At 39.5% G+C, this 26697-nt stretch overlaps 1 protein-coding gene across 1 annotated transcript in view; it reads left to right on the forward strand.

Moving 5' to 3' along the window:
* Nucleotides 1-95: 95 nt before the first annotated feature.
* Nucleotides 96-26697, forward strand: part of MMP2 (matrix metallopeptidase 2) — a 36109-nt gene continuing 9507 nt past the window's right edge. Inside the window, exons 1-9 of the mRNA XM_065848149.2 lie at nucleotides 96-423; nucleotides 4704-4930; nucleotides 6510-6658; nucleotides 8767-8895; nucleotides 10358-10531; nucleotides 15762-15935; nucleotides 17884-18057; nucleotides 19160-19315; nucleotides 20989-21136. Coding sequence (XP_065704221.1) covers nucleotides 280-423; nucleotides 4704-4930; nucleotides 6510-6658; nucleotides 8767-8895; nucleotides 10358-10531; nucleotides 15762-15935; nucleotides 17884-18057; nucleotides 19160-19315; nucleotides 20989-21136 — 1475 coding nt within the window. The 5' untranslated portion in view covers nucleotides 96-279. The remainder of the gene's footprint in view (nucleotides 424-4703; nucleotides 4931-6509; nucleotides 6659-8766; nucleotides 8896-10357; nucleotides 10532-15761; nucleotides 15936-17883; nucleotides 18058-19159; nucleotides 19316-20988; nucleotides 21137-26697) is intronic.

Consider the following 26697-nt stretch of genomic DNA (forward strand, 5'->3'; position numbering starts at 1 on the left):
AGTATCTGCCTGTTGCTACCTTAAAATCACAGCAATCACATCTGGTAACTGCCCTTTTCTCATGTTTCCACTAGTTTTCAGACTTCCTCTTGTGGTAGCTTGAGACTGCGCATCTGGATGTTTTAAACATACAAAGGAATTGCTAGAGCAAGCAAAAGAGAAAACGGTGCAGAGAGTCAAGATGTGCAGATAAGCAACTGGTGCAGTGTGCAGCTAAAAGAACTGACAGGCAGGCGGGGAAAACCTTTTTCCAAAGAGGAGAGCACCAGTTTAGGCAGAATGAAGACTCACATTGTCTGTGGCTTCATTTTTAAAGTCCTGTTAATCCAAGTATATCTATTGAACAAAACTTTAGCTGCACCGTCACCAATCATTAAGTTTCCTGGAGACAGCACTCCCAAAACAGACAAAGAACTAGCAGTGGTAAGTGTTGGTTTCATCTTTGCTTCAGATTTATATTGTTGTTTCATAAGCAGATGTTTCTTTCTTGTTTCAGCTGAGGCTGAGGAATGCCTGTAGCATTCTCTCCCTAGAGTTTCTGGAAGTGCTAGCTAGCTAACAAAGGTATCAGCTTTCAAAAGTTAAAACCACAGCCAAGTAATGTTTCCTCTCTTTAAATTTTTAAAGCCAGCAAAGTTGGGGGTTTTGTTTTTTGTTGGGTTTTTTTGTAAGTCTGAACATGCAAAATACTTTCATTAAATCATTGCAACTATAATCAAAAGATCGCAATGGTAAGGGGGGAGAAGGGTAAATAAGAGACATGTAACTTTTTTACTTAAGCCAGGTAGGAGTGAGGGCTGTTTAGACTCACTCAATGCACATCTCACAGCTTTCAGAAGTTTGTTTTCCAGATTGTTTACCGTGAGTTGCATGAACACAGCTTTAAGGGACAATTATAATCAAAAGCTGGCTTGAGTTTCAGAAGCCATTGTGACTAGTTCTGACTTTGAAACAAAAAAATCTCATCAGAGGTTTAAAGAAATATTTTTTCCAAATTCAATCTGAAAAAAAAAAAAAAAAAAAAAAGGAGGGGTGGGGGTGGATTTCTGTGACATTAGCAAATTATAGCCAAAACTCTACAGCATTTTATTCTAACCTTCTATAATGCTCTGGACTTTCATAAAAATGACATTGTGGGGAAGTCCATTTAAGGGGAGATTGAGATGGATTATCCTTATTTTAGCATGTAAATTATAGACATTTCTCTTCTTCAGCAGTAAGTCCATTTTAAGGAAGACTGAGATAAATTATTCTTATTTTAGGACACAGAAGTTTGAAAGTTGTCCACTTTTCTTTAGGAGTTGGTGTGCATCTTGGGAAAGCTTGCCAGGCTAGAGAACGTCTGGGGGAGGGTCGCGAGAGAATTTCCAGATGGCAGCTGTGGTGGAAAGTTTAGGAAAAACAGAGAAACTGACCCAAAAAGGGCACTCCTCAGCCTTAAGCAAAACAAATTCACCCAAGGTTTTGCCTTAGCACACCAGCCAGGGGATGGGGGGTCAGTGCATGTGGGAGAGGAGAGTGGGGTCCCACATGCCTAATGGTTATTTAACCACTATTAAATAATCTATTTTCCTGGACACAGTCAGGCTTTTATTCAATAACAGCAATCCACATCTCCCCATATCTCTGTTTATTTCAAACAATCTATTTATTACGTGTACTCAGAGGAAAATTACTAGCATTCCTCTTTGTCTTTCTTGGAGTATTCTTGGGTAATGCTAACTGTCTGTCTTTCCCTCACACTCTCCATCGGACCAGCCCCAACACTGCAGCAGAACACAAATTGCTATGTTGCAGCTGGACCCTGTTTCATTAACGGGCTGGATCAAAATTCCAGATCACCACAGCTCCCTGCTGACTCTGGGGAAACTGAATTTCACAGCCTAGGCCAAGATGTGGTTTACATAGACACTACATTTTCTTCAGGATTCTCTTCTCATAGAACAGCTGGTTATGTTCATTTCTCATCTTCAGTAAAATCTCCATTTTAGGAAAAACTGAGAGGGGTTAGCTTTTTATTTAGAATCCTAGCAAGCAAAATTCTTTACCATGCCTCATTTTATATTTTTGGTTGCATATCTTACTCCCAAACCTAAAATAGCAAGAACAGCATCCTGCTTCTTCAGGAAACATAAGTTCTGCTGTACAGTCTGTATTATATCATGGTACCTTGCTGGGAGATGCAAACAGAAGTATAAGAAAATCTATAACCTTCATTAAAATGAAAATTGGGATAAGAACAGCTCCTCCAAGCCAGCCTGTTTGATTATATTCTTAATGAATTTCACATAATTCCCAGCAGGCCCCATTAACTATGAGGAGACAGAAGCTTGGTGGTCACAAAGGTGAAACCATTCCATGTCCAATATTTCCCAGTGCCGCAGTCTCCACTGGAGAAATACCACATCAAAGCTACAAACACGACAAAAAACAGGCATGGTCTGTGCTTAGTCAGTAGGTGGATAGAGGACCCTCTGAAGGAAATGGTGTAACATCTCGATTAAATCCTTTTTCTGAGTAAGCTGTGAACCATTTCCTATGCTGGTAGCTCAGATACGTCTGGACTTAGTGAGGGGGTGGTGAAATCCAGGTTTGACCAACTGTAGTCATCAAATATCCTTTGCTATGTTTTGCTGACGTAGTGGTCGTATCCCCAGTCTCCTGGGTGAACTTCAGTCAATTAATTAGATATACAAAGTACGGTTTCCCTCAGGAATACCGCCTGACACAAGATCTGGAATGTGCAATCATTTTGCCAGGCTTCTTGTAATCCTCAGTTAGAATTAATTCTCCCTGATATCTCTGATACAGTTTTGGTGTTTTCATACCCTGGATTTGTAGTTAATATTTTCAATAAAACACCTGAAGGATGCTTCTTCCTCTGCTACAGACAGATTTAATGGAAAGATAAGCAACTTGCAATTTTCCTGTCTAACAGCATCACTGGTAAGGGCTCTGGGCCATGCCAAGCACCAGTTTGGGTGGCCCATGCATCAGTTTGGGTACACCTGCCATTTCACATGGCTGTAGCATTTTCTTTTTGAGCTACATATAAAATATTGGTAACCCAGACTTGAGTGCAGAGTTCCTGAAATCTTTGTGTAAGATTTGTAGGATTCACTTTACTGGATAACACCTGCAACTCCAGATAGTTCAGTCAAGCTGTTTAGAACCCATGAATGAAAATAACATCTTCATCATGATCCATTTAACTACTGCTCAATGAGGATATGAATTCAACAATGTAAAGCTGTACATAATCTAAACAGCAAGACTGAATCTATCTGTGCAATAGTCCAAGCTCAGACAACAACCAGAGCTACAGGTTTCTTGTAATTCAATGTGGCTCCAAAGCCCCTGGCTAGCCAGCAGCCTGTTGCATGGCTGTTTGTCAGTCTCCAGTTAGGAACAGAGTTGAGACAGGATTTCAGACCATTGCTGGAGATTTAACTGGAAGTTCTCTCATTTGCTTCTTGTCACTCTTTTCCATGTGAATGACTCCATTTTTACAGCAGATTTCACCACGTGCTAGAGACTGCCAGGCATTCTCTCAGGGTTGGCCCCTACCCCAAGGAGCTCACAGTTATTCTGCCAGTGAACGATGAACTTAAGGGAAAAAATAATAAATACTAAATTGTTTGTGTGATCCCACTTGTGTATTGCACAGAAAGTGGGGACCACATATAGATAATGAGGACCACAGCTGTTTATCTACAGGTCAGTTTAACATAAATACACAACAACACACATCTGAAAGACATGGCTGCTTAACTGGAACAATTGCCAGGGAAGAGACTAACCCCTTGTTCCTCCAGGACTAGAGACGACAGAAAACAACAGACAGATTTTATTTACTTTGGTTGGTTGGTTTTTAACTGCACTACACCTGCTAATTAGGTCATATTGATAAAAAATGACGGTGGTGGAGACTTAGGTGTGTATTATTTTAGATAAGAAATGAAAATAATGAGATTCCTGCCACCTTTTTGATCTTTATGACCACTGATTTCTAAGGAGAGAGAATTTTGTGACCTGCTGCCATGGCTGTATCAGAAAGACCAGTCTGGTGATAATCTGCAGGAGCGTTCAATGGACTTTTAAACAGATATTGATTGACTGCAGTGTCCAGGCAACTGAGATGTTACCAAAGACATTCTTCCTCAGGTCTTTGCAATGTTTGACTCAAAAGCAAACACACACAACATTCAAATAGCTCTCTGCAGTTTGAATAAGCAATGGTTTGTTTTTCTCTTCAGTTAATGTGGTCTCATTTGTGTGGTTGCTTTGATAACTTGACAAGTTTCTCAATAATCCATAGAGTCTTCCAAGAAAAAAAACTGCACAAAATCTAAAACTGTAAGCAGATTCATACATCATAAAGAAACCAAAAAGGAGAAACCCATTTTTACTTTGTAGTTCTACATTAAAGCTCTGTGCTCTACTTACTAATAAAGCAATTCATTAAGTAAAGGTGATAGCTATTAGTGGAAATGACTGCTTAATTAGCAACGTTGTGTGATCAAGGATGGTCTGTGTCAATTAAGGAGATTCTGCTGGTCTCTCAGTTACTAATAATAGCAATTTTGAAAAGAAACTTGCAAATTGCAGATGGAAAGCTAACATGGAGTTACAGTATTTATTTGTAATGGTTAACTATTTCTTTTATGAGTTTCAAAGTCTTTGTTCTGTGTTTTTTTCCCAAGCAATACCTGAATAAATACTATGGGTGCCCAAAAGACAACTGCAATTTATTTGTCCTGAAAGATACTTTGAAGAAAATGCAAAAATTTTTTGGCCTGCCTGAAACAGGAGATTTGGATCAAAACACTATTGAGACAATGAAGAAACCCCGCTGTGGTAACCCAGATGTAGCCAATTACAACTTCTTTCCAAGAAAGCCAAAATGGGAAAAGAATCATATAACATACAGGTACTGGGTGGTGATGTTGGGTTTTGCTCACATGTAACCACAGTGTTTTCAAGAAGCAATCAACCAAGACGCTTAGAAGTGGAGTGGCTGCTAAGAGGTCTAGACAGGAGTTCTTGAATTAGAATCTCTCCTTTGATAACTACCAGATGCTTTAGCAAACACCTCTGAAATTTCAAATTGTAAAATTTCAGGAATAATCACCTAAAGCTCAATTTTATGGTTCCGGCTGAGACTAAAGAAATGTTGGTTTTATCATTTGCTCTGCTACAAGCATGCCAAGGGAAGTGGAGCAGGAGTATCTCACCTGCCCACCTGCTCAGCAGGGGCCACAGTATTTATCAACTGCAGGGGCCATGCAGAGGACAAACTCCTCTGCATTCACATCCATAAAAATGGAGGCCGTCAATTACATTTTAAAATACAACTATCGTATTCCAGATATATACAGACACAGTTTATAGCAAACCCATTGCAATAGGTTTGGCATGTTTTAATTTCTTACTCCTACTCTGAAAAGTTAGGGGCAAATATAGCTCTCACTGAAGTCAGCAATTTAAAAAATTCTAGAAGTAAACTTTTAGCCCCAATGAGAACAAACAGCAGATGTGTCTTCACTGCTTGACTTGGTCTGCTGCTTCCCCACAAGTTATGACCCCTTTGTTGTGTGACTAGCCTAATAAACACTGAAAAAAACTGTGACAGCTCTGGCAGTCCCCACTTGCTGACGTCCTTCTTACTCTTCCTCACACTCCTTAGGTACAAAGTAGTTTCCCTCACTACTCCCAGCCCCAGCACCAAAGAACTAGAAACTTGTCTTTACATGGAGTTCAGCTGGTTATAATACAATGCACTAAGAAGACCAATTAAAATATACAAAGAAGAAGAAACCGATGCACTTAAGAGTTTGTCCCTTCCTCATGTCAGGCCTATGGCTCTATCTTACACACTTTTACTGCCCGTTCCCCCATATATCCCATTGCCAACGCAGCCAGCACACTGGTAAAGGGTTAGCATTCAACAAGGATGAAACAATATACAGCCAGCTACAAAGGGGAGGGAGAAGGGCTGGGTTTAGTTCTTATTAAACAGCAAAACAATCCACACTTTAAACTTTCAGAACATTATTGAGCTCTTTTTCTGGTTAATACATCTTACATCTCAAGATGTGCTTTTATGTTCATGTCTAAAGTGACAGCCTGACTGGCAAGCTAGGTAGTCTACCAAAACCTAACTCTCAAATGTAATGGAGCAAAAGAACAGAAGGTGTTTTGTTGCCAGCATCTCAACACTGACACAAAACCCTGAATATCTGGTGCAAGGCCCACTGCCATGCAAGCTTTACAGCCTCTGGCTATAGGATTTTATTCATGCTGCTGCATCAGTTCCAAAGGAAAATAAAGAGTAAGCGCCACACCTGAACACATTTCTGAATCAAAGGCAGGTGTCTAGATCTCAGGTGCAGCAGTGTTACCTCTTAACCGGTTTCACTACTGAGTCCACTCAGAAATTTGATCAGTAAACAACAGATACTGTTGGGAGGGGGTTTATGTGTTATTTAACTCTTTCTTTTACCTCTAAGGATTATAGGCTATACCCCAGATTTGGATCCTGAGACAGTTGATGATGCCTTTGCTCGAGCCTTTCAAGTCTGGAGTGACGTCACACCACTGAGATTTAATCGAATAAATGATGGAGAAGCTGACATTATGATTAATTTTGGACGATGGGGTATATTTTTCTATTTTTACATATGTTTTTCATTTTCATTAATCCTTAGTATTGGAATGATCTGCCCTCAATACATAGTACCCATGAGCTTTTCTGGAAAACCTTGTCCTAGTTTGCACTTAGTTTAAACAGGCTAAGATCTAATTTCAGTAAGATATTTTTCTTCTTTCTTATACATGAGAGAGTGAGATGTATTTATACAATACCCTTATACTATATTTATATTTCCAAAAGAGAAAGAGAATCACCAGGGGCAACATTTTATTTTTAAATTTACAAAACAGAAATAGAACTGGGAAATATTGGTACAGATCTTCAGATGATGTGAGCTGGCTTCCTGCCATGGAAAAGAATGAAATGCCTTCATACTGTTTAGTTACAGCTCCGTACTTAGTTTTCCAGCAAGAGTAGTGGAGGTCCTAACATAGTGGAGTTTAAAAATGTGTTTGTGACTTTCAGTTTTGAGCCCGGAGCTGGTCTCTGTTCCTCCGCATAGCTGAATGCAGGCTTTCAATGCATTCTTTGGTCTTGAGGAACTTAAAAATATGGATCATAAGCTGAATTATGGTTTGAGTCTAGCTGATGATAGGTGACTTGGTTCATTTCTGTTGTACATGCCTTCTCCATTAATTCTGCTTTCCCCTGAAAGAATGTTTATAGCTTTTCAGTGTAAACCTGGGGCATTTTTAACTTCTTACATACAGTCACAGAATTTTTAATACTAATGAAGATACTTGTGCAGCCAATCACTTGGGAGGTAGACTTTGGAAGCGATCAGTTCAAAGAATAACTGAGCTCTTTGTAAGAGCCTTCATTTCAAGCTGGTTTGCTTTGCTTTAGCTACTGATGAGTCAACCTCAAAAGCTTCAGAGATTCTGTACAGAACTCAAAACTTCAGATCCTCATCCAGGCTGGCTTGGTTCACAAAAAAAAAAAAAAAAGTCTTACAAAAGCAGAAGTGTTTCTGCTGGTTTCAGTACTTGCTGGTTATAGGTAGCTCAGAAACAGTGGGAGAAGAGCTTCTTCCACATTCATTCATTCTTATCACTTTACTGCATGTCAGATTCACAGGACATCCACAAGGTTTTTAATTTTTACACTTTTTCTTAAGCAAACTATAAAATAAGTAGGACTAAAGCATCTAATATATGCCAAAATCTTCTCGTTGACAACTGACATACTAGTCTACTGAAAGGAAAGAACTGAAGCTAGTATTAAGAGAGTGACACCAGCATGAAATTAGTGTAACAGAGTACAGAATCAGGCCTGTGTGTTTAGGGCTTCTGTTAAATGGCAAGACATCAGACCAAAAGGCCTGAATTGATGCAACTGGAGATGCTGGCAGCCAGCTTTGATGCACAGGTCAGTGTGGTAGGAAAGCTATGAATACCAGGGTTATGCCCTTGCCAGCCTGCCTTACCCACACACGGTGTACTTCCAAGAAAAGCCTACAGTGTAATAACAGGAGAGCTACTTAACCTGGTGTTGCCCTGTGAGCTGCCCGAGACTCGAGTGCCTGGTGTGGAGGGGGAATAGGCTCATTCACAGGACTCAGAGCATTCAGTAAGAGTTCGCTTTCCAGGGGCTCACTGCTGAGACGCTCGGCTGGTTTGCTCTTCTGCATTAAGTAGTTATCCTGCACAAAGAGCACAGCAGTCTGAGGTGCAGCAGAAAAGAGTAGCCTGCAAAAGGAATCCATCTTTACTTTCCAGTCTCTGTGTTGGAGACTGACACAAGTTATCTGGAAATACCTACAATATTTATTTTGCTGCTCCTACCAGTCTCCATTGAGAAACAGCAGTGTGTACGCAGTCACACATCTAATGTGTATTGCAGTGCTCTGCACTGTCTCCGATTCCTTTCCACAGTACTTATGAGACGTAAAAAAACATGCTGTGACAACTGCAGTATTGACAGTTAATGTTCTTCGTAAGAACTGGCTGCTTCTCTTCTGGTTCAGTCTTGCCAGCACAACCCGTACCAGTAAACCCACTCACTGGACTATTCTGGTGCTGGGACAATACACATGATAGTCATCATTCATGTATGGACTCTGACAGAGCTGAGGTCATTACAAACTGCTCTTTTTTGTCTGCTTCCCCCCGCAGAACACGGCGATGGCTATCCATTCGATGGCAAAGACGGTCTCCTGGCTCACGCCTTTGCACCAGGGCCAGGAATTGGAGGAGACTCCCATTTTGATGATGATGAACTGTGGACTCTTGGAGAGGGGCAAGGTACCAGACTCTTTAATGTTTTGGAACATGTGGCCTGCTGGCAGCTATGTTTTAATGCTGTTTCAGGCACTGCACTAAATGTTTTCATTCACATGTCCATAAATGTTAGGGGGTGAAAACTAATGTATACAAACTACAACATCCTCAAGTTCATTTGTAAGAGGCAGATTGGCCAGTGCTTTTCGGTTGACACACCCCTTTTAAGATGACTTCAGTTGTGGCTCCAGCTGTATAAAATGGAACGATTCAACAGAGTAAGTTTTGTATACTCATGATCTCTGTCAAAAACAAAAGGAATACAAATCCCTCATGCTGATGACTGAAATAAAATTGACATCAAACAGTGGATTAAGAACATCTCCAAGAATCTTTAGCAGGCAGTTTGCCATACCCTTTAGAAGAAAGTAACTGAAGTCTAGATAATACCACCTGAACTGGGCAAACAAGACCAAGTATTAGTAGTCTGGAACCTCTTTTTTCAGCTTGAACTTTGCCACAATCATACAGTACTCATTAAAATTCTTCTACTGTAGTATAATTTGGAAATCTTAGAATAAAAATGCAAACTCATGTTTGCCTTTCACTTCAAATTCTAGTTTTCTCAGCTGTCCTCCCATTGAAAAAGTAAGTGAGCTTTATTATCAAAATAGTCAAATTCCTTCTGTTTGGCTTGCTTTTAACTTCAGCAGAGCACTGACCGGTGGCTGTACTAACTGGACTGGATCCCTGCCTTGGGCTGACAACAAACAGGAGGGAACTGTTTCCCATATTAGTGCAAATACTGCACAAGCACCCAGTTAATTACTGCTAAAATAAATGCTATGGATAAGTAACTGATGTACACAGTACCATACATTACACAACAGGTACTGTAGTCTTAAGACTACACGTGACAAACTGAAACAAACCCCAGGATCTGGATGTGTTTGCATTACCACCCTGTCCCCCACCGCCACAGCGGATCTCATTGATGTCAAATTGGAAATACCAAAGTGGTTTATGAGGCATGAGCCATGTTCAGCTCATGTTCAACTGCTGCCCAGAACCTCTCAAACCATGCTGAACATTTCAGATGTTACCAAAGAAACTAAATTATTAAATGTATTAACAGCATGTTTATAAGTTTGCATTGACATAGCAACAACAACATATATTTTTCTCGGTTGATTTTAAAGGACTGTTCATTCTAACACTTTGCCATGAGTAATATCCATGTAATTCCTTCAAAATTACCAGTTATTATTTTGGCTATGATCATCTTTCCAATAGAGAGACCAGCAGCATATTGAATTTCAAAGTGGAAATTCAGACTGCATTTTTATACCGGTATCCTCCAGGAAAAGCTGTCCAGAAACTGTTTTGGGTTTTTTGGTTTGCTTTGTTTGTTTGTTTGGGGGTTTTTTGTTGTTTATTAAATATCAGTTGATGGCTAATTTCACCACTGTGTTTGTTCTCTTTATAGTGGTTAGAGTGAAATATGGAAATGCAGATGGTGAATACTGCAAATTTCCCTTCTGGTTCAATGGCAAGGAATACAACAGCTGCACAGATGCAGGACGCAGTGATGGATTCCTCTGGTGTTCCACAACCAAAGATTTTGATGCAGATGGCAAATACGGCTTTTGTCCCCATGAGTGTAAGTAGATCATTGTTTCTACTGTTTTCTCCCCTGGTAGTCTGTTCCCTACTTATTTGCCCATCCAAGTCTCCTTGCACTTTTTCAATTTCCCTTATGGCAGATTTAGATTTATGGCTGTTTAACATCTCCACAGTATCTAAGCAGGCAAAACTCCCTAAAGGCTCCCTTGCTGTAGGAGAGTTTGTAACTGATGGTGACCCAGGCCCAGGCCTTTCTCTAAAACAAGAACACACTGAAGATATGTCTGAAGCAATGTCAGCCCCAGATATCCACCAAAGACACTACAGGGTGAGTTTCACAGTCCAGGAAAGACAACTTTCAGAGTAAGGACAGGGCCGAATTTGGAGCTGGAGCATATTAAATGACAGAAACCTCTCCCTAACTTGCAAGCCATTCCATTAACAATTGCATCTCTTTCAAGAGCTGTAACTGACAAAAAATAGCAGTTAAGGATGAAACTCATTAGACCAAACCTCTGAAACTTTGCATACCAATTTTACCAACCGGTGCTCTGAGTCTAGGAGCCCTTTTAGTGCAATGTGACACTATTATTGTCACAAATCACCATTTAAATGACATCATACTGCTGTTCTAAATAAAAATGATTGAATTTCAAGTGAGTATCCATACTGGTACAAAGCTATTTATATGTTAGTTCAGTGCAAATTGCTAGCCAGGAGAGCACTTACGTTTTCAGAATTCAGGTTTTTATTTTTACCACAGGTCTTAGGACTCTTACTCATAAAGCAGTGCCAACAGCTCACTTTAGATACAGGAATAACACCGTATTTCAGAAATCATAACTCCACGTTAGTGTCTGTACAAAACTTTAGAGGGCCTAGGAAATTTAAGATTGTACCAAACTTCTGATTTTTTGGAACATGCACAGAATCCTCCATTTCACAAGCAATTTATTTCATATTTGGAAACACTCATTTACAAATTAAACAATTAGTATAATGTTTTCATGTAGCCATAACCTTTAAAAAAATACACATTATTAGTATCTTTCAAATGAAGTTATGGCAATATGCTTCCTGTTAAACACTGGGAGCACATATTTATATGCTTGAAAATATTGATGAGTCTACTAGATATAATATTTCTGATAATTTATTATTATATGAGTGTTAATTTGATCTCTTGTATATCACACAGCAGGAAACCTTCAGAGAAACAATTAAGTATAATTGGTTGTAGCCTACTATGCTAATTTATCAGCAGAGAGCAGAGAAGGTGTGGGGCTTTTAGCCACAGGTTCCATCTCCTGTTTGCCAGCTCCAGTGCTGGCACCTGTGCTCACAGACATTCCCAGGACTGCACTTTCCCACATTCACTTTTTTCCCTTCGTATATAACTGATTGCTCTAAGCTTTTGGCAGCAGGGAGTGTTTAACCCCTATTGTTACCTTACGTCCTGAGCAATAAATCCACAGGGTCACTCAAACTCCTGTCTGCTAGTGCTGTATCATAACAAATAATAAGGGAGTTATGAATGAGAACGAAACAGAAAACAAGAGAGCTTTTGTTGGACTCGTGCTAATCCTGCTTGGAGCAATAGTACTAAACTTATTTATAATATTAGGGCTACATTAGTGATGCTTAAGATGCAAAGCTAAAAAAACAAGACATGTTGGGGTTTTGCCAGACCAAGAATGCACAAGCACAGCCTGACACGGCCCAGACGAGCCTCAACCAGTACTGTACAAACACATGTGTCTGTTAATATGGATGTGTCAGGTAAGTATGCGCTATTTTTTGAAAGGTCACAGACATGTGTATGCAGAAGAAGTGCAGATACACTGTCTTCAGAACTTCTCTGCTATCCTATTGTAGCCAAACACTGAAAGGATTCCTGCTTGACAAACTTGGGGAATTTCTCAAGTTCATTGGCAAGACCATACAGTTTCCAATATAAGATTACAAACCTTCTGCATCAGGATGCTAGCTGTTTACACAGATAATCTGTTATAGAACATAGCTGTCTTCTAGCCCTAATGTGATAAAAAAAATATTCTTAAATTTCCAAAACCCTATGTGTCCATTATAGATCACATCAAGAGCTGTGATCTGTCATGGTGACAGCTATTTATACAACTGTTGGGGATGAACAAACAAGAGTGTGAACTTCTAACAGACTTCAGTTAACTAAAAAAAAAAAGTTATCATTAGTTACATGACTTTCAGAACCAGCTTCTTTACCCTAACAATTACTTCAGGAGATTATAGGCACGCACACACCCACACAATCATTTTTTCCTAAAACTTTGCCCTCTTCTTCCATCCCCACCTTTTCCCCAAGTTAATCCTTCCAGCTGGAAAAGAGCAAAATTTGGCTATTTCTTTAAAATATTCCAAATGCTCAGATATGGTCAGAACGAAGCCCAGATTATAGGCAGCTGGACAAACTGAGATCCACATATCCTGACTGATACCTTTGTAAAATCCCAGTCATAGAAGACCGAAAATGTAAGCATTGAAGAACTCCCAGGGAAAATCCGTTCTGGAAGTTGATGTTCCTGGAAATGCTTGTGACAAGGTTTCTGAAATGGAACAGAGGGTTTCACCCTTTTGTTTCTGATGTAATTGTTTCGCAAGATCCTTGTACAGTTATGCACAGATGTTTCTTATTAAATTCAGAGCGGCATTGTTCACTCATTATTCCAAGACACCATTTGCTAAAACTCAGTTAATAAACTCAGATAGGGCAGGATTTACACCACAGAGTCTGTGTTGGGGGCAACACTCCTAGTTATTGGTGTTTGTTCCTCACCTGTTTATTTCACTGTAGTTAGTTTCAATTCTTCTCCTTATAGAGCCACACTATGGATTTGGAAACGTTTTTAAAGCTATGGTACTGCAAGAGATTAGTAATGTCCAGGCTGATTCTGCTCTCATATCAGCATAGCTTTACTGATCTCTAAATTGCTGAGCTCACCATGATGCAGAACAAGGGTCAGGTCCTTTAAGATCCCTTGACAACTAAATAAAGCTTTGGTGTGTTTTGGGGCAAACTGGACTAGTCTCTGTCTTTAACCTTCATTTATATTAAAATGAAGAATTTTCTAGTTAAGGTAGGGAGGAGGATTTGAAAACTTAATAAACCGTTGTTATTACCATCACATGATGTTACCTCAAGCAAAATGAAAAACTGCATTTTGACTGTGACTCAGACTCCAGCAGTAAGAGACTGACTTTCCATAAGGTTTTGGCAACCTAGCCACATTTAAATGAATAAAAAAAGGCTATTAATATAGAGAGTTTGCCAGATCTAGAGCTGGAAGGAGCTCATGTGGTAAATGAGTCATCTAAACAATTCTGTTTAATTTTGCCTTCCAATTCTATCATTTCTTTATAAAAAAAATAAAGTCTTTCTCCAATCACAATACCCACAGTCCCAGTTAATTCACGTTTCCTAACTTATTACAGCATCTGAGACAAACACAAACATTTGCAGCTTGCTCTTTTGGGGAGGCACAGTGTGTGTAGCCCTTGACGAGCACCTTTGGCCCAGAGACAGGACCCTGTGTGCCTGCTTCTGTGTCCCTGATGCAGAATGATACAGATGAGAAGTTTACAAACTCATGCCTGTGAGCCAGGCCTACAAAGCTCCAAGTTCTCTCCTTAGTGGGACGAACTGACCCCAGTAATTTACTGGTTCATGTCTCTCATGCTGTGGCCAATTACTGATTTAAGTTGAAAAAGCAAAATGAATCACCTGTGTCACAATAGCCCATTGTCAACAGCCTTCCCAGTCACTCTTCTGACAGAAAAAGTCTTGGGTTTTTATTTATTACTACTCTAAAAAGTGAAGCACACTAATAAAAAAAATGTCTCTTTCCACTGATGTATAAGACTAAGAAAAGGCAAAACCCTTCAAATCCTACACCAAGACAGAGGCTACGACAGCTTTTTGATCATCAAAAATGATGACAGCGAAGTCAGAAATAACCTGCCAAGCCTTCCCACATACACATTTAGGTTTGAGCTGTAGCTTTAAACAGAGAAGGAGAGGGAGAAAGGTGTTCCCTTGGGAACCTTAAAAAAGGCCAAATCATGCATACTGCACACTGGGAATTCACACAGACGAGTTTCATTCTAAGGCATTGTTCTTAAATCTCAAGGGGAATTAGCACAAGGCTGCATGAAGGATTTTTGGTGTCTGTTCAGTGCAAGGCCAAGCCCATTTTTGCCCTCATGGTTTCCTGTCCCCAGCACATGACACTCACAGACGCTGTCCCACCATTGAGGATTCCCACTGACAGAGCAGCCAGAAGTCACAGGCAGACTCACAAGATGTCAGATGCTCCAAGCCAACTGCATTTTCATGCAACTCAATTTGGAAATACTTTTTTAAAATAGCAGCATGAGACATTCTTCTAGATATTCCAGAAAGTTTACTAAAATCCTAAACCAGATCTCAGGACACTTGACTCAGTTTAATTTGTGCTCTTCCATCTATAACAGATATTTCTGGTTCTCAGGGCTGAGCTACATGGCCTTGTGTATGTGGATGGACAATAAACAGCCCCTAGAAGACCAATACACTATGTGCAGGAACATTAATGAAGCAAAAGACAGCAGAAGCCTCCCGTGTTATGCTTTGTCAGAGGACTCATATTTGTCCTCTATTGCTTAACTGCTGAGTGCCTGAGCCCAGCTGCAGGGATCCTCAAAAATGCGAAGCAAAGCCTAGAGGAAAAGCCTCTGGGTGTTCTCTGACTTACTGTACACTAGCATCTTAGAGAAACTGAAAATGTACACAGATGGCCATTAGGAAAAACCCATCTGGCTTGTCCGTGGCTCTGTACAAAGTCTGCCATCCCAACTAACATTTTTGATGCAAGACGAATCAGCAGAGCATTAAACACGAGTGACCTTCCCAGCATCCACTTTCTAAATGTTGCTTCAAGAAGGGATATTCATTTATGTTATGGGGTAGGCTATAAAGGATATACACAATTTAAACCACGTCCAAACAGCTTGGTGGAATTTTCTTCATTCCCAGTCAGTCATCCCTTTCTATATATTTATGGGACTGTAACACCTCTTGTCTATCTTGCCAAAACACTTCATAGCTGGTGTAAAATAGAGGTTCTAAGTGTGACCTGCACCACGCACAATGGCTATCTGATCTCTGTCAAGGCCTTTGGATGTTACCATGGGCACACTGTGATTCCTTGTTGGTGCCAAGTGTCACGTACTGATGTTTTTCATTCTCCCTACAGCACTTTTTACCATGGGCGGCAATGGGGAGGGGCAGCCGTGCAAATTTCCCTTCAAATTCCAAGGGCAATCCTATGACCAGTGCACGACAGAAGGCAGGACAGACGGTTACCGATGGTGTGGAACCACAGAAGACTACGACAGAGATAAGAAATATGGATTCTGTCCAGAGACTGGTATGAGAAACATTGTTTTCATAACAGAGCCTAATTTGTCATTGCTTTAAGTAAAAAAGACTCCTTTTTTGCCCCTTAAGCAGAGCCCACACAAGTTGATGAGTTAGGCACAATTTCAGCACAGGTGGCCAAGGAAGTGACTAGAACAGGAGCGATCAGTGCAATGACACTGCATGCCATAGCACACCACACTTATCAGGGATACACAAATATCACTGATCCGCAGGACTCAATGTCTACCACTGCAGGATAATTAAGAGTAGATTAGAGTTTGTTAATGGTCCTGGAAGAGATGTCTCACTCTATGTGACAGAAGAAAACATGAATAATTTTTTAGCTTAGTACTTACCATTTACACTTGAAAAAAGAAATCTTGTTTGGTATGTTAAGCTTGAGTTAATAGATCTTTTAAGCAGTTCAAAAGTGAAATGGTTTAGCCAGGAAAATAGATTTCTGCTTTCTTCAGAGTTTTTTATGCTCTTTGAGTTTTATTACATAAAGTAGGAGGGAAAAAAAATCATTTCTAGCCCTGTGTAGCTTGGCAGGTGTTCAATTTTAGGATGCAGTTCAGGGCAATAACATTCATACTGTGTAAGTCAGCTATGGCAGCTGTAAAACCTCAGGCTGAGGTGCAGCTTCATTCAAACCAACACACACCCTGGTTTGGGAGTCTTGTGAAAATGCACTAACCATTTGCAATAGGAATTTGATGTATTGGTATTTGGCTTCCTGTTATTTTTGATATTCAGGTATAACCTTTTGATTTTACCTTAAATATGAGGGGGGGGAAAGAATCAAATTCATTATAACTTGCTACAGAGTTAGAAAGAGAAAAATTTAAATGCTAGTTCAACAATCAAAAGAGCCGATATACCTAATATCAATCTATCCAAAGTCCTAGGTAACAGTGTCTATCACTTGAACAAAGAAATATACTTAGTCTAAGGGGTTTTTCAGCAGAAAAGGTTACTGCCTGAGGTAGCGGTGATTTTTTAAAACAAAAATCTGGGTTTTTTAATTAATAATAATTAATGAGAAATAAAAAATAATAAATAATAAAGGACACAACCAGCTTTGCCTCTGTGTTGCTCTCCTGTACCTTCCCAGAAGACAAACCATAACTGGAATGGAACTGTAAATGCAAGGTAGCAATGTAAATGAATTCCAATTAGTTTTATATTATTTTCATATTCTGTTTATGGTATCTATTTTAAAGCGTAATTGCCCCCTAGAAAACACTTGTACATGCATATACAAATGCTATTTCTTACATATTACTGCCATATACTACATAGATGACAGCACGGGAAAAAATTACAAGGTTTTGCCAAAATATTATTCAAGAAAAGTCATCCATATTTGATAACCTTTTCTTTAGAAACCATATGCTTTTAAACTGTACCCTTCTGTCAGCATAAAACAATTCCTTCATTTATTTTATTTTGATAAGACTCCCCTTCTGGACTTTTTTTTTACTTCAAAGCTTATAATTCAGTGGGCCACCTACTAACTAGCTGGATATGCAATAGCCCTATAACTTTTCTGACACTAAACCTGTTTTTGAACTATGTGAGACATGCTTTAAAGCATCATCAGGAAGCAGGATCAAAACAACCACACAAAGCCACTCGCTACACAACTCTCTTCCACAAACCACCAGCAACTGCTGCTTTCCCCGAGCTGGGAACACAAGTCTGGGGCTCCTTCTTACTCCCACCAAAACTAATGGCAAATTCATGGCAATACCTAGATTTATTCCTTTTTTTCCCCCATGTCAGACAATTTTCTTTTCAAACATTACTTTTCATCTTCCTCCTCATGTTCTTAAGAGGATCGCAGATTTTCTGCTCGCTTTCTATTTTTAATGCACAGTCTGGGAGAAGATGCATCAGCTTAATCTCACAGAAGGGATTCCCTTCTCACTGTGTTTCTCTGTCATTTTCCACAGCCATGTCAACCGTTGGCGGAAATTCAGAGGGAGCCCCTTGCGTATTCCCCTTCATCTTTCTTGGGAATAAATACGAGTCGTGCACGAGTGCGGGTCGCAATGACGGCAAGCTGTGGTGTGCTTCCACCAGCAGCTACGACGATGACCGCAAATGGGGCTTTTGTCCAGATCAAGGTAATGCGCTTTGTCAAAGGGATGCAATGGGAACAGCATATGGAGCACACCGATAACATGATCATTTCATTCCCATATTAATCACTCCTGTCTGGCAGTACTTTTCCCCAGTTCTAAACCTGAGCAAAAACCCTATGTTTAAATGTGAGACTAATCGCAAAGAGTCAATCACAGAGCCCATCTGCCTGAAACATTCAGATTTTCTAAAATTATAATGATGAAGTATCTTTCCAAAATATATTTAAAAATATAAAAGAAGAAATCATCTTCTCCTCACCAGTTTTTCCTTCCATGGCCAAAACCCACAACTACTACAGTATTTCATGAGTGCATAAGAACTATACTCTGATATTGGCCACATTAGTAATAAATGCTAAATGTAAATTAAGAAATTTGTAACTGATATTGACAAAGAGGAAAAACATGTTTAAAACAAGAGACAGGATTAAATTTTTATGGTCAACATCAGTATTGAAAAGTATTTTGAATAATACTTACCATGATTTGTAGCATGGGTAAAATTAAATAAAGCAAAAAGCTTTTTACACATTTACAAACAAGTGTTGGATTCGTGTTTTTCTTTTAGGAAGAAAATAACTGACAAATTTCAGAGACTGGACATAATCGATAAAATGTCATCCCATGAGAAAAGATTTGACCTAACAATATTTGGTACATCAGTACTGATTCATGCTCTGTTCACAGACACACAGATTTACAGACCTGTTTACCACCTGCATGCCATTTACTGATGAAAAATAAGATTCGGGGTCTGGATTGCAAGTTCAATTCTTCTTGCTTAAAGAAAAAAAAAGCTACACTTCCTTTTTTCACAGAAGTGTTAAGACTGTGGTCAAGGTTACTTGCATGAGGACAGCAGCAAACTTCAACTACAGAAGAGGTTTTAGAATCTCTGTAATGAAATGTTATTTCTGGCAATACGTATGACATGCACCATTGGAGGCTGTAAATGCTAATTATGATGTTTATTATTGGGAGCTTTTTGATGGGTAGCAAGGAAAATAAAATTATGAGACTACGAATAAGCTGTACACTTCCATTGCAATGCAAGCGGCTGATACTGTCTCTCTGTGTTATTCAGGATACAGTCTCTTCTTGGTTGCTGCCCATGAGTTTGGCCATGCCATGGGATTAGAGCACTCCGAGGACCCAGGAGCTCTTATGGCCCCAATCTACACCTACACCAAGAACTTTCGACTTTCACAGGATGACATTAAAGGGATCCAGGAGCTCTATGGTAAAGTTTTCGCTCACCAGCTGTATTTATCAGAAAAGCATGCAGTACAGGTTGAAATCTGAGACTCGGAATTTGCAGTAAATAACATATCATGCAAGATCACAAATGCCAGAAACATCTTCTGTTCCTTTCCCTGCTTTCTTCATATTATTGTCAGGGCTTCTACTTCAAACAAATATAACAATTTAAGGATGAGGAGCCATTAAATTTACTGAACTAACAGGAGCACCAAAACTTCCTTGATAGCCAAACCTTTTGATGATAATTCCTAATGCCTGTACTGTGACAATGAAATGTCATGCTTTTCTCTAGCTTGAAATACCTGACGTGGGCATTTTGGGGTGATTTTGTCTCCCACACTTTGAGCTTCCCAGACTGCAGCTCCCTGTGAGAGGGAAAGGACTTTGTTTCCTGTCCCAGCTTGGAAACAGTTCACAGTGCCTTCCCACAACAATTCCAGCTGAACCGTCACAATAACATTTCCAGAGAGCATGTGGGAGCTGATATACTTCTGTGTAAATGTATTTGGCAAGCTCCTGAGGAAGAAGTGGGTTTAAGTATTTTTGTGTCAGTACATCTTTAAAATTTATTTTCTCCAGAGATACTCTTAGTAAAATACATAGAAATTATTATTAAAGTTCCTTCTACATATATATTTTCTATCTTATAGAGACACAAGTATACTACAGTCAACTAAGCAGCTGAAGAAAACCTATATCATTTGTCTTTCTGTGCTTTTCACTTTCCTAGTGAGATTTCTTCCTAGTTGTCAGTGACTAAATTCTACAGTATTCAACACCTTAGAAATTGTAATAAGAACAGAACAAAATGATTACCACAAAACACCTTTTTATCAAAAATCTGATTTGAATCTTCTTTATTACCTTGTCCTTAGCTGCTTTAATTAAGACTGGGAATTGAAACAAGGGCAAGGCAAAGTGAATTTTCTAAGCTTGCAAAGCATATCTTTCAAAGACTTCAGAATATAACGCAGTTCTCTCAAGGCACGCTTCAAAACCTGAGACAAAACTCTTTCTTGGCTCTTTATAACTGATATAGTCCTTTACAAACTGCTTTCTATATACAGCAAGTATTCAAAACCACCTTTGTTTTCTTCCATCATTATTATCTCAAATCAGCTACACTCACTTTGTTTCATGCAGTAAATCGACCTGATATCTAAGAAAAAAAGGCAAATGCCTCATAAGGCAGTATAGCAGCAGCCAAATGAGAAAACAAAATAAAGCAAACCAGATGGCAAAGTGCATGCTCTGAAGAGCACATTTTGGTTATTGATGAGGGCAGTGAGGTCATACAAATGGCTCAAAATGCATCTTTAACTTGCAAAATATTTGCACTTGTAGAAAGAAGAGAAATCCACTTTGATTTATTTCTCTCTTAGTGGAGTGGCAGATAATTTTGAATAGAAGGACTTCAAAATGCATTTCTTTTCTTTTTAGAAGGCAGTAAAATTAAAAGAAAAATGTTAATTTTAGTTAATGTTAACATTAGAACCCAGTATAAAGACTTCTGATTTTATAAGTTTCCCCCTTCCAGCACTGCCTCCAAATTTTTCTCCTTCTATAACATGAATGATGACAGTTCATGTTCCCTGTATTACCTATGCAGCACTGTATTTCAGTGTAACAGAACATCTCCGTTCACCATTGCAGAAGTATCACCCGACGTTGAACCCGGGCCAGGACCGGGGCCAGGCCCACGTCCAACCCTTGGACCTGTCACACCAGAGCTCTGCAAGCACGACATTGTATTTGATGGAGTTGCACAAATTAGAGGAGAAACATTTTTCTTCAAAGATAGGTAAGTGAGGTAAACTACTTACCAATGGGGAAGGAATCTGTCAGACCTATTCATCAAAATCCAGAAATCTATTATCAGGCACAAAGCACAATCTCTGCCTTTTCTTGTGTGTGTTCAGAGATAGCAACTCCTAAGGGAAAGTGATGGCAAATTCTGGTTTTACAGTTAAATAATATAGCCTTCTTTGTCATGGGGTACACTGCTGGCTCGTGGTCAACTTGGTTTCCACCAGGACTCCTAGGTCCATCTTCACAAAGCTACTCTCCAGCATGTTGGTTCCCAGTATATGCTGATATTTGGGTTTGTTCCTCACCAGGTGCAGGACCTTGAACTGGCCTTTGCTAAACTGTCTAAGGTTCCTGTCCTCCCATTTGTCCAGGGGTCAGGTCCCTCTGGGATGGCAGCACAACCCTCTGGTGTATCAGCCACTCCTCCCAGTGCTGGGTTGTTGGCAAAATTGCCGAGGGTGCACTCTGCCCCATTATCAAGATTGTTACTGAAGATGTTAAACAGGCTTCTACCCAGCCCTGACACCTGGGTGTACCACTGGTTACTGGATCCAGCCAGACCTCCTACCACCCACCCCACACTCTTGGCCTGGCTGTGCAGCCAGCTTTCAGTCCACCTCCCATCATCTCACCCATACCTGAACAGCATCTCTAGGAGAGTCTTATTGGAAACAGGGTCAAAAACCTTTCTGACCTGCTCTCCTCTCATCTACCAAGCCAGTCATTTCATCATAGAAGGTTAGCAGGTTGGTCAAGCATGACTTCTCATTTCAGAATCCACGCTGACTACTCCCAGCCACCTTCATGTCCAAAAGATTGCCTGTAATTAGAGACAGGTGACATGATTATGCCATAAATTCACCTACTCTCAAACTTCTTTGAGAGTCTGGAATTTTCAGCTTCAATCATTATTTTAGGCAGTTTGGTGGTGGTTTTTAGCTTCTGGTTTCTGCCCTACACTGGGACTGCGCATGCTATGACAACGACTGGGTTGGTGGTAGTTCTAGCTAAAATCAGAGCAAGGAAATAACAGAAACCCCACCAAAAAAAGCCTGTTATATTATCTGCCCAATTTAGAGACTGAAGCACTAAAATTGACATTGGCATCAAACTCTGCTGGCTTCTGAAGAGTCACAGGGGTTTGCTCAAAAGGGTGAAGTAACTGGGAGATGCATCCAAACTTCTAAAGGCTTACACAAACCAGATACGACCTCAAAAAGCTTAAGAGATTTACCCATCTGTAATGTTAATCACAAAATTAGCAAGAGAAGAGATACATTAGTGAGTCTATTGCCTGCCAAAGAAGGATTCATTCCCTATAAAATATTTCCGGATGCTTGCCTTTTGTAGCAAAAACTACAAGGACTGTAATTCAGCAATGGAAATCCCATTACTTTCAGTGGAGCAGAACTCTGGGGGGCTCTACTCTTCCTGATTCCATCCCACAGAGTCTGCCTCTGGGGGAAAGCTTCAAATTTGATTGCAGGAAAATTTCCAATCTCAGCTTGTAAAAACGCCCCTCCAAAAAAGTAGTTCATCCAAAGTTAGCAGCAGTAATCTCAAATGCCTCTTCCACCATAGTGACACTGTTTAAGCAAATCTTCAGCATTAGCATAACTTTCATTATGAAGGTCTGGTCTGAAGGAGATCTGTTCCTATCCCATGTTCATAAAGATGCAATTATGGAAATCTGTGAGCAAAATCTTGTGATTAAACCCTGAGTGGTTTAATCCAGGTTGAGTCTAAAATCATTAAATAACAGTATTATGTGACTCACGGCTGCTGTAATAACACATCAAGGACACTGGTGATTGGGATAGGCTCCCTGTGTGCCAGGGCTCCAACACAGAAGACACAAAAGGCATTTTTGATGCAAGAGCAGAGACATTCCTGATAAAATGAAGTGGCTGCACAGCTGCAGCTCCCACTGCCTTTGCCAGGGCCTGCATTACCCAGCTGCTCAGCAATGAAGAGCATCTCCTAAGGAGTACAGGACTTGGCAGCACCATGGGGAGAGACACTAACACTCTTTTTTCCTGCCATAGATCAAGGCCCAATTTGAAATCATTTATCCTCAGTTACCCTGAACATTCTCCTAAAGCTGTTTAAGATCTGAGCCCATGTATATTCATTGCATGTGCCCAAATCAAGCACTGTCTCTCATCATACAGGAACATACACAAGCATGTGAAGCTGCCACAACTATTACAACTCACCTGTTCATTGCTCCTGGCTAGATGTCACAGCTGAAATTTTAAAGGGAGCAGGATCTGACAAACAAGGTTCCCCTCTCAAAACACAATAGTTATTTGTATCTGCCATTGGTGCAAAGTCCATCCACCCTCTCCAGATTTACATTTTCAGCAAGAGTATGTGAAGGGTTTATTATTGTGATGCAGTTTAACTCTACTCACTGGTTCCTCATAACAAAAAAATCAGGGGCAATTGGGTAATTTTATAGTCTCTGGTATGCAGTAATTCCTTCTGTGCATTTCCTTCTAGCTCCCATCTATGTGACACCCAGATAGTGGTGCTTTGGGTTTGAAATTTGACTTAATCTTTATTTCAAGCTTCATGTTTTAGCAATGCAGAAACTGAGATTAAAAACCCCTGGCTGTAAGAACATACTGTCCCCCATTTCTACTACAGCTGCTATGGCCAAATTCAACTTGTTTGTGGGGACACATGTGATACCTTTTGTACTATTCCTCTTGGCCCTGTCAGTGGCAGGCTGAGATCCCTTACAATCCAGTGACAAGAACCAGCCCTTTCTCAGGCACAAAATGCCCCCATAGTACAGCAGATCAGCCTCAGCAAGGCAGCACTGGCCCTTTCCACCAACGAGCTGCACAGAGCTGGCCCCACTGCCCTGACCTGACATGTTTGCCAAAACCAGTGCCCACTTTCCCCAACACTTATCAGAGAGCTAACGTGTTCACCTCAGCTCAGGGTCTTCACATGGAAAAACATATTTTCTCTGCAGTAAAAAACCTTGTGAGTTCCGCAGTATTCACAGCACACCGATTGTTTTTGCTCGCTTGTGGGCCTTGGGTTTTCAGCCAGACCTCCACCTTGCCTCTGCTTTTGTAAACTAGTAATCACACAAGGCTTGATTCAATAAGGAACAATTTTAAATCTCTTCCTAAATCAGCAAAGCAATTCAGTATTCTATACAATCTGAACAAAACAGAAGTATTTTGCATTCAGATACAGTTGGTCACAGACCCATGCAAATACCAAACCAATCTGTTCAAACTGACTCGTGCTTTATCTAACACACAGCAAGAGCTGACAACTGTGGAATTGTTTTGCTGTGGAATGGCTCTGCCTGTCAGTCTTGCAGCTTTCCAAATATCAGGCAAGCGGCATTATGACTCAGTTTTGGAATTCAAAAAACAAATGTCTGTCATGTGTCGTGTGACTTTTATGATTCATGAAAATGAACGCAGCATCCAACTATCATATTACACAGGCAGAAAGAGTAAATAGCAAATATGAGGTCAGATCGGATCAATTCTTTCAAAAAATGTGGTGCTCCCCTTCCCCTCCTATCATGTCTCAAACCAAGGAACTCAATGGGAATTACTGGAAGCGGTGTTGGCCATACGGAGCAGTCGAGCCTTTCACTGGGCACAGAATCCTCCAAGCAACCAGAGTGCCCAAGTACAACATTTACACAGATGTTTTTCTTTTGAAAGTGAACAAAACTTCTGAAGTTTCCCAAGACATTAAAAGAGACACACTGATTTGGTCCCTTCACATAACTGCATGTAATAATAATGATGGCTAATCTTGATTATGTTAAAATATTATGTAAAATACTTAATATAACAAAGTTTTAAATCTCTCTATATGTGCAATATTAAAATTTAACCTGAATGAGTTAAAACATTTTCACATATCCAAAGCAAAATGAGAAAGTGAAATAATTAATTTCGCTACTTCCTTGCTGAGTAAAAATAAAAATACCTCCTACCCAATTCAAAATGAAAAGAAAATTCAGCTTTGATAAAGATTTCCTTTCCACGAGAGAACCTCACCATTTTAATAAGTCCCTTGAAATGTTTGCTTTAATAAAAACCCAGTGTTCAAGCCTCCGCTGGGTCTGGAAAGTTTGGAATTCATGCAGATAGTAATTATTAGTGCTGACTCAACCATAAATCAGGTCCAAATTTGATTGAGAATTCTGTAACTTGGATTTTTGAAGGAACTACTACTATGTATGCAGTGTTAGAAATATTTGCTATATGGATTTCCATTTCATATCAAATTGGATCTGCTTTTCGGTCTAAAAAAATATGCACAATACAAATGTTATTACATTTTATAGCGTTTCATATATGTTTAAACACTGTCATAAGCAAGAGTAATTAGCTAAATGCCTTATCCCTTGTCTCTTTTTTTAAATTAAAATTGTGATGAGTTACACTCAGAGATATTTTTGTCCATGCTAAAAATACATATATGTATGCAAAATGAGAGTAAGTTAACATATTACTATCCTAATTATTAGTACCATATGTCAGGTTAAATTAATATGTATTTTTAATTAAGAGACAAAAAATTATGCATTTGCCAGTTATACTCTTCCTCATATCAAGCAGTATAGATTATCATAATTCAGTATGCAGCAACTAATTGTACTTGTAAATGCATTTCGAAATGTTTTAGTTATCCTAGCTAGCTCTATTCGCAAACTTCTCTTGATAAAAATCAGGCAGTGTATCAAGTGAATTTAGGACTCTTCCTCCAAGTTTTATGCAAAACCAAAATTCTGATTTAGATCATGGGTTTCTCAAAGATGTAATTATTCTAGGTAGGAACGGGTAATGACTATTTATAGCCTGCAAAAAAATAAGATGCCAGTAGCATCCTGAGCTTCAGCAACATAATAACAGCACAAGTTGTTTGACTGGAGAATTTCACAGTTATAGCTTGGTGCAAACGCAATTCCACCAGCCTGCTGATATTTCATTTCATGACAGTGGCAAAACTTTTGTTGTGTTGGGGAAAGAAGTTGTTCATTCTATTAAGGAGATAATAGCAGTATCATTTTTAATACCAAAAGCCCTCTGCACAAAGCTCTGCCATTTAATTACAGCTTTTTAAAGCTTAAATCAAATTATGATACTACTTAAACATAAAATAGCCAATAAATTACCCTTTGCATTTGTCTAATGAACATTTTTAGTGCCAGCAGTTTCTTTTACAGCCAAGCATACTTCCGAGCAGTTTGATATACCGTTACTAAATTTGAACTTTTAGTCACTACAATAGTAATTGCAAGAGCAATTCAGGGAATACAAATCTCTGGTTTTGTCAAATGTTCATCCATCTGTTCCACACACAACAGCAAGAGAGTTCTATTAGTTTAAATGCCTTGTATAAATGAATTTATTTTTAAACTCCAAGCACAGAATACATTTTGCCCTGATGCAAAAAGCAACCAGTGCAATCAGCATAAGCAATTCCACCTGCAGTCCAGCATGCAGCCTATTGTGCGACTGTTTTACCAACATGCTTTTAGATGAATGATTTTCTTTTCAGTCACTG

Source organism: Patagioenas fasciata, chromosome 13, assembly GCF_037038585.1.
Source record: "Patagioenas fasciata isolate bPatFas1 chromosome 13, bPatFas1.hap1, whole genome shotgun sequence".
In the NCBI taxonomy this organism is placed as follows: Eukaryota; Metazoa; Chordata; class Aves; order Columbiformes; family Columbidae; genus Patagioenas; species Patagioenas fasciata.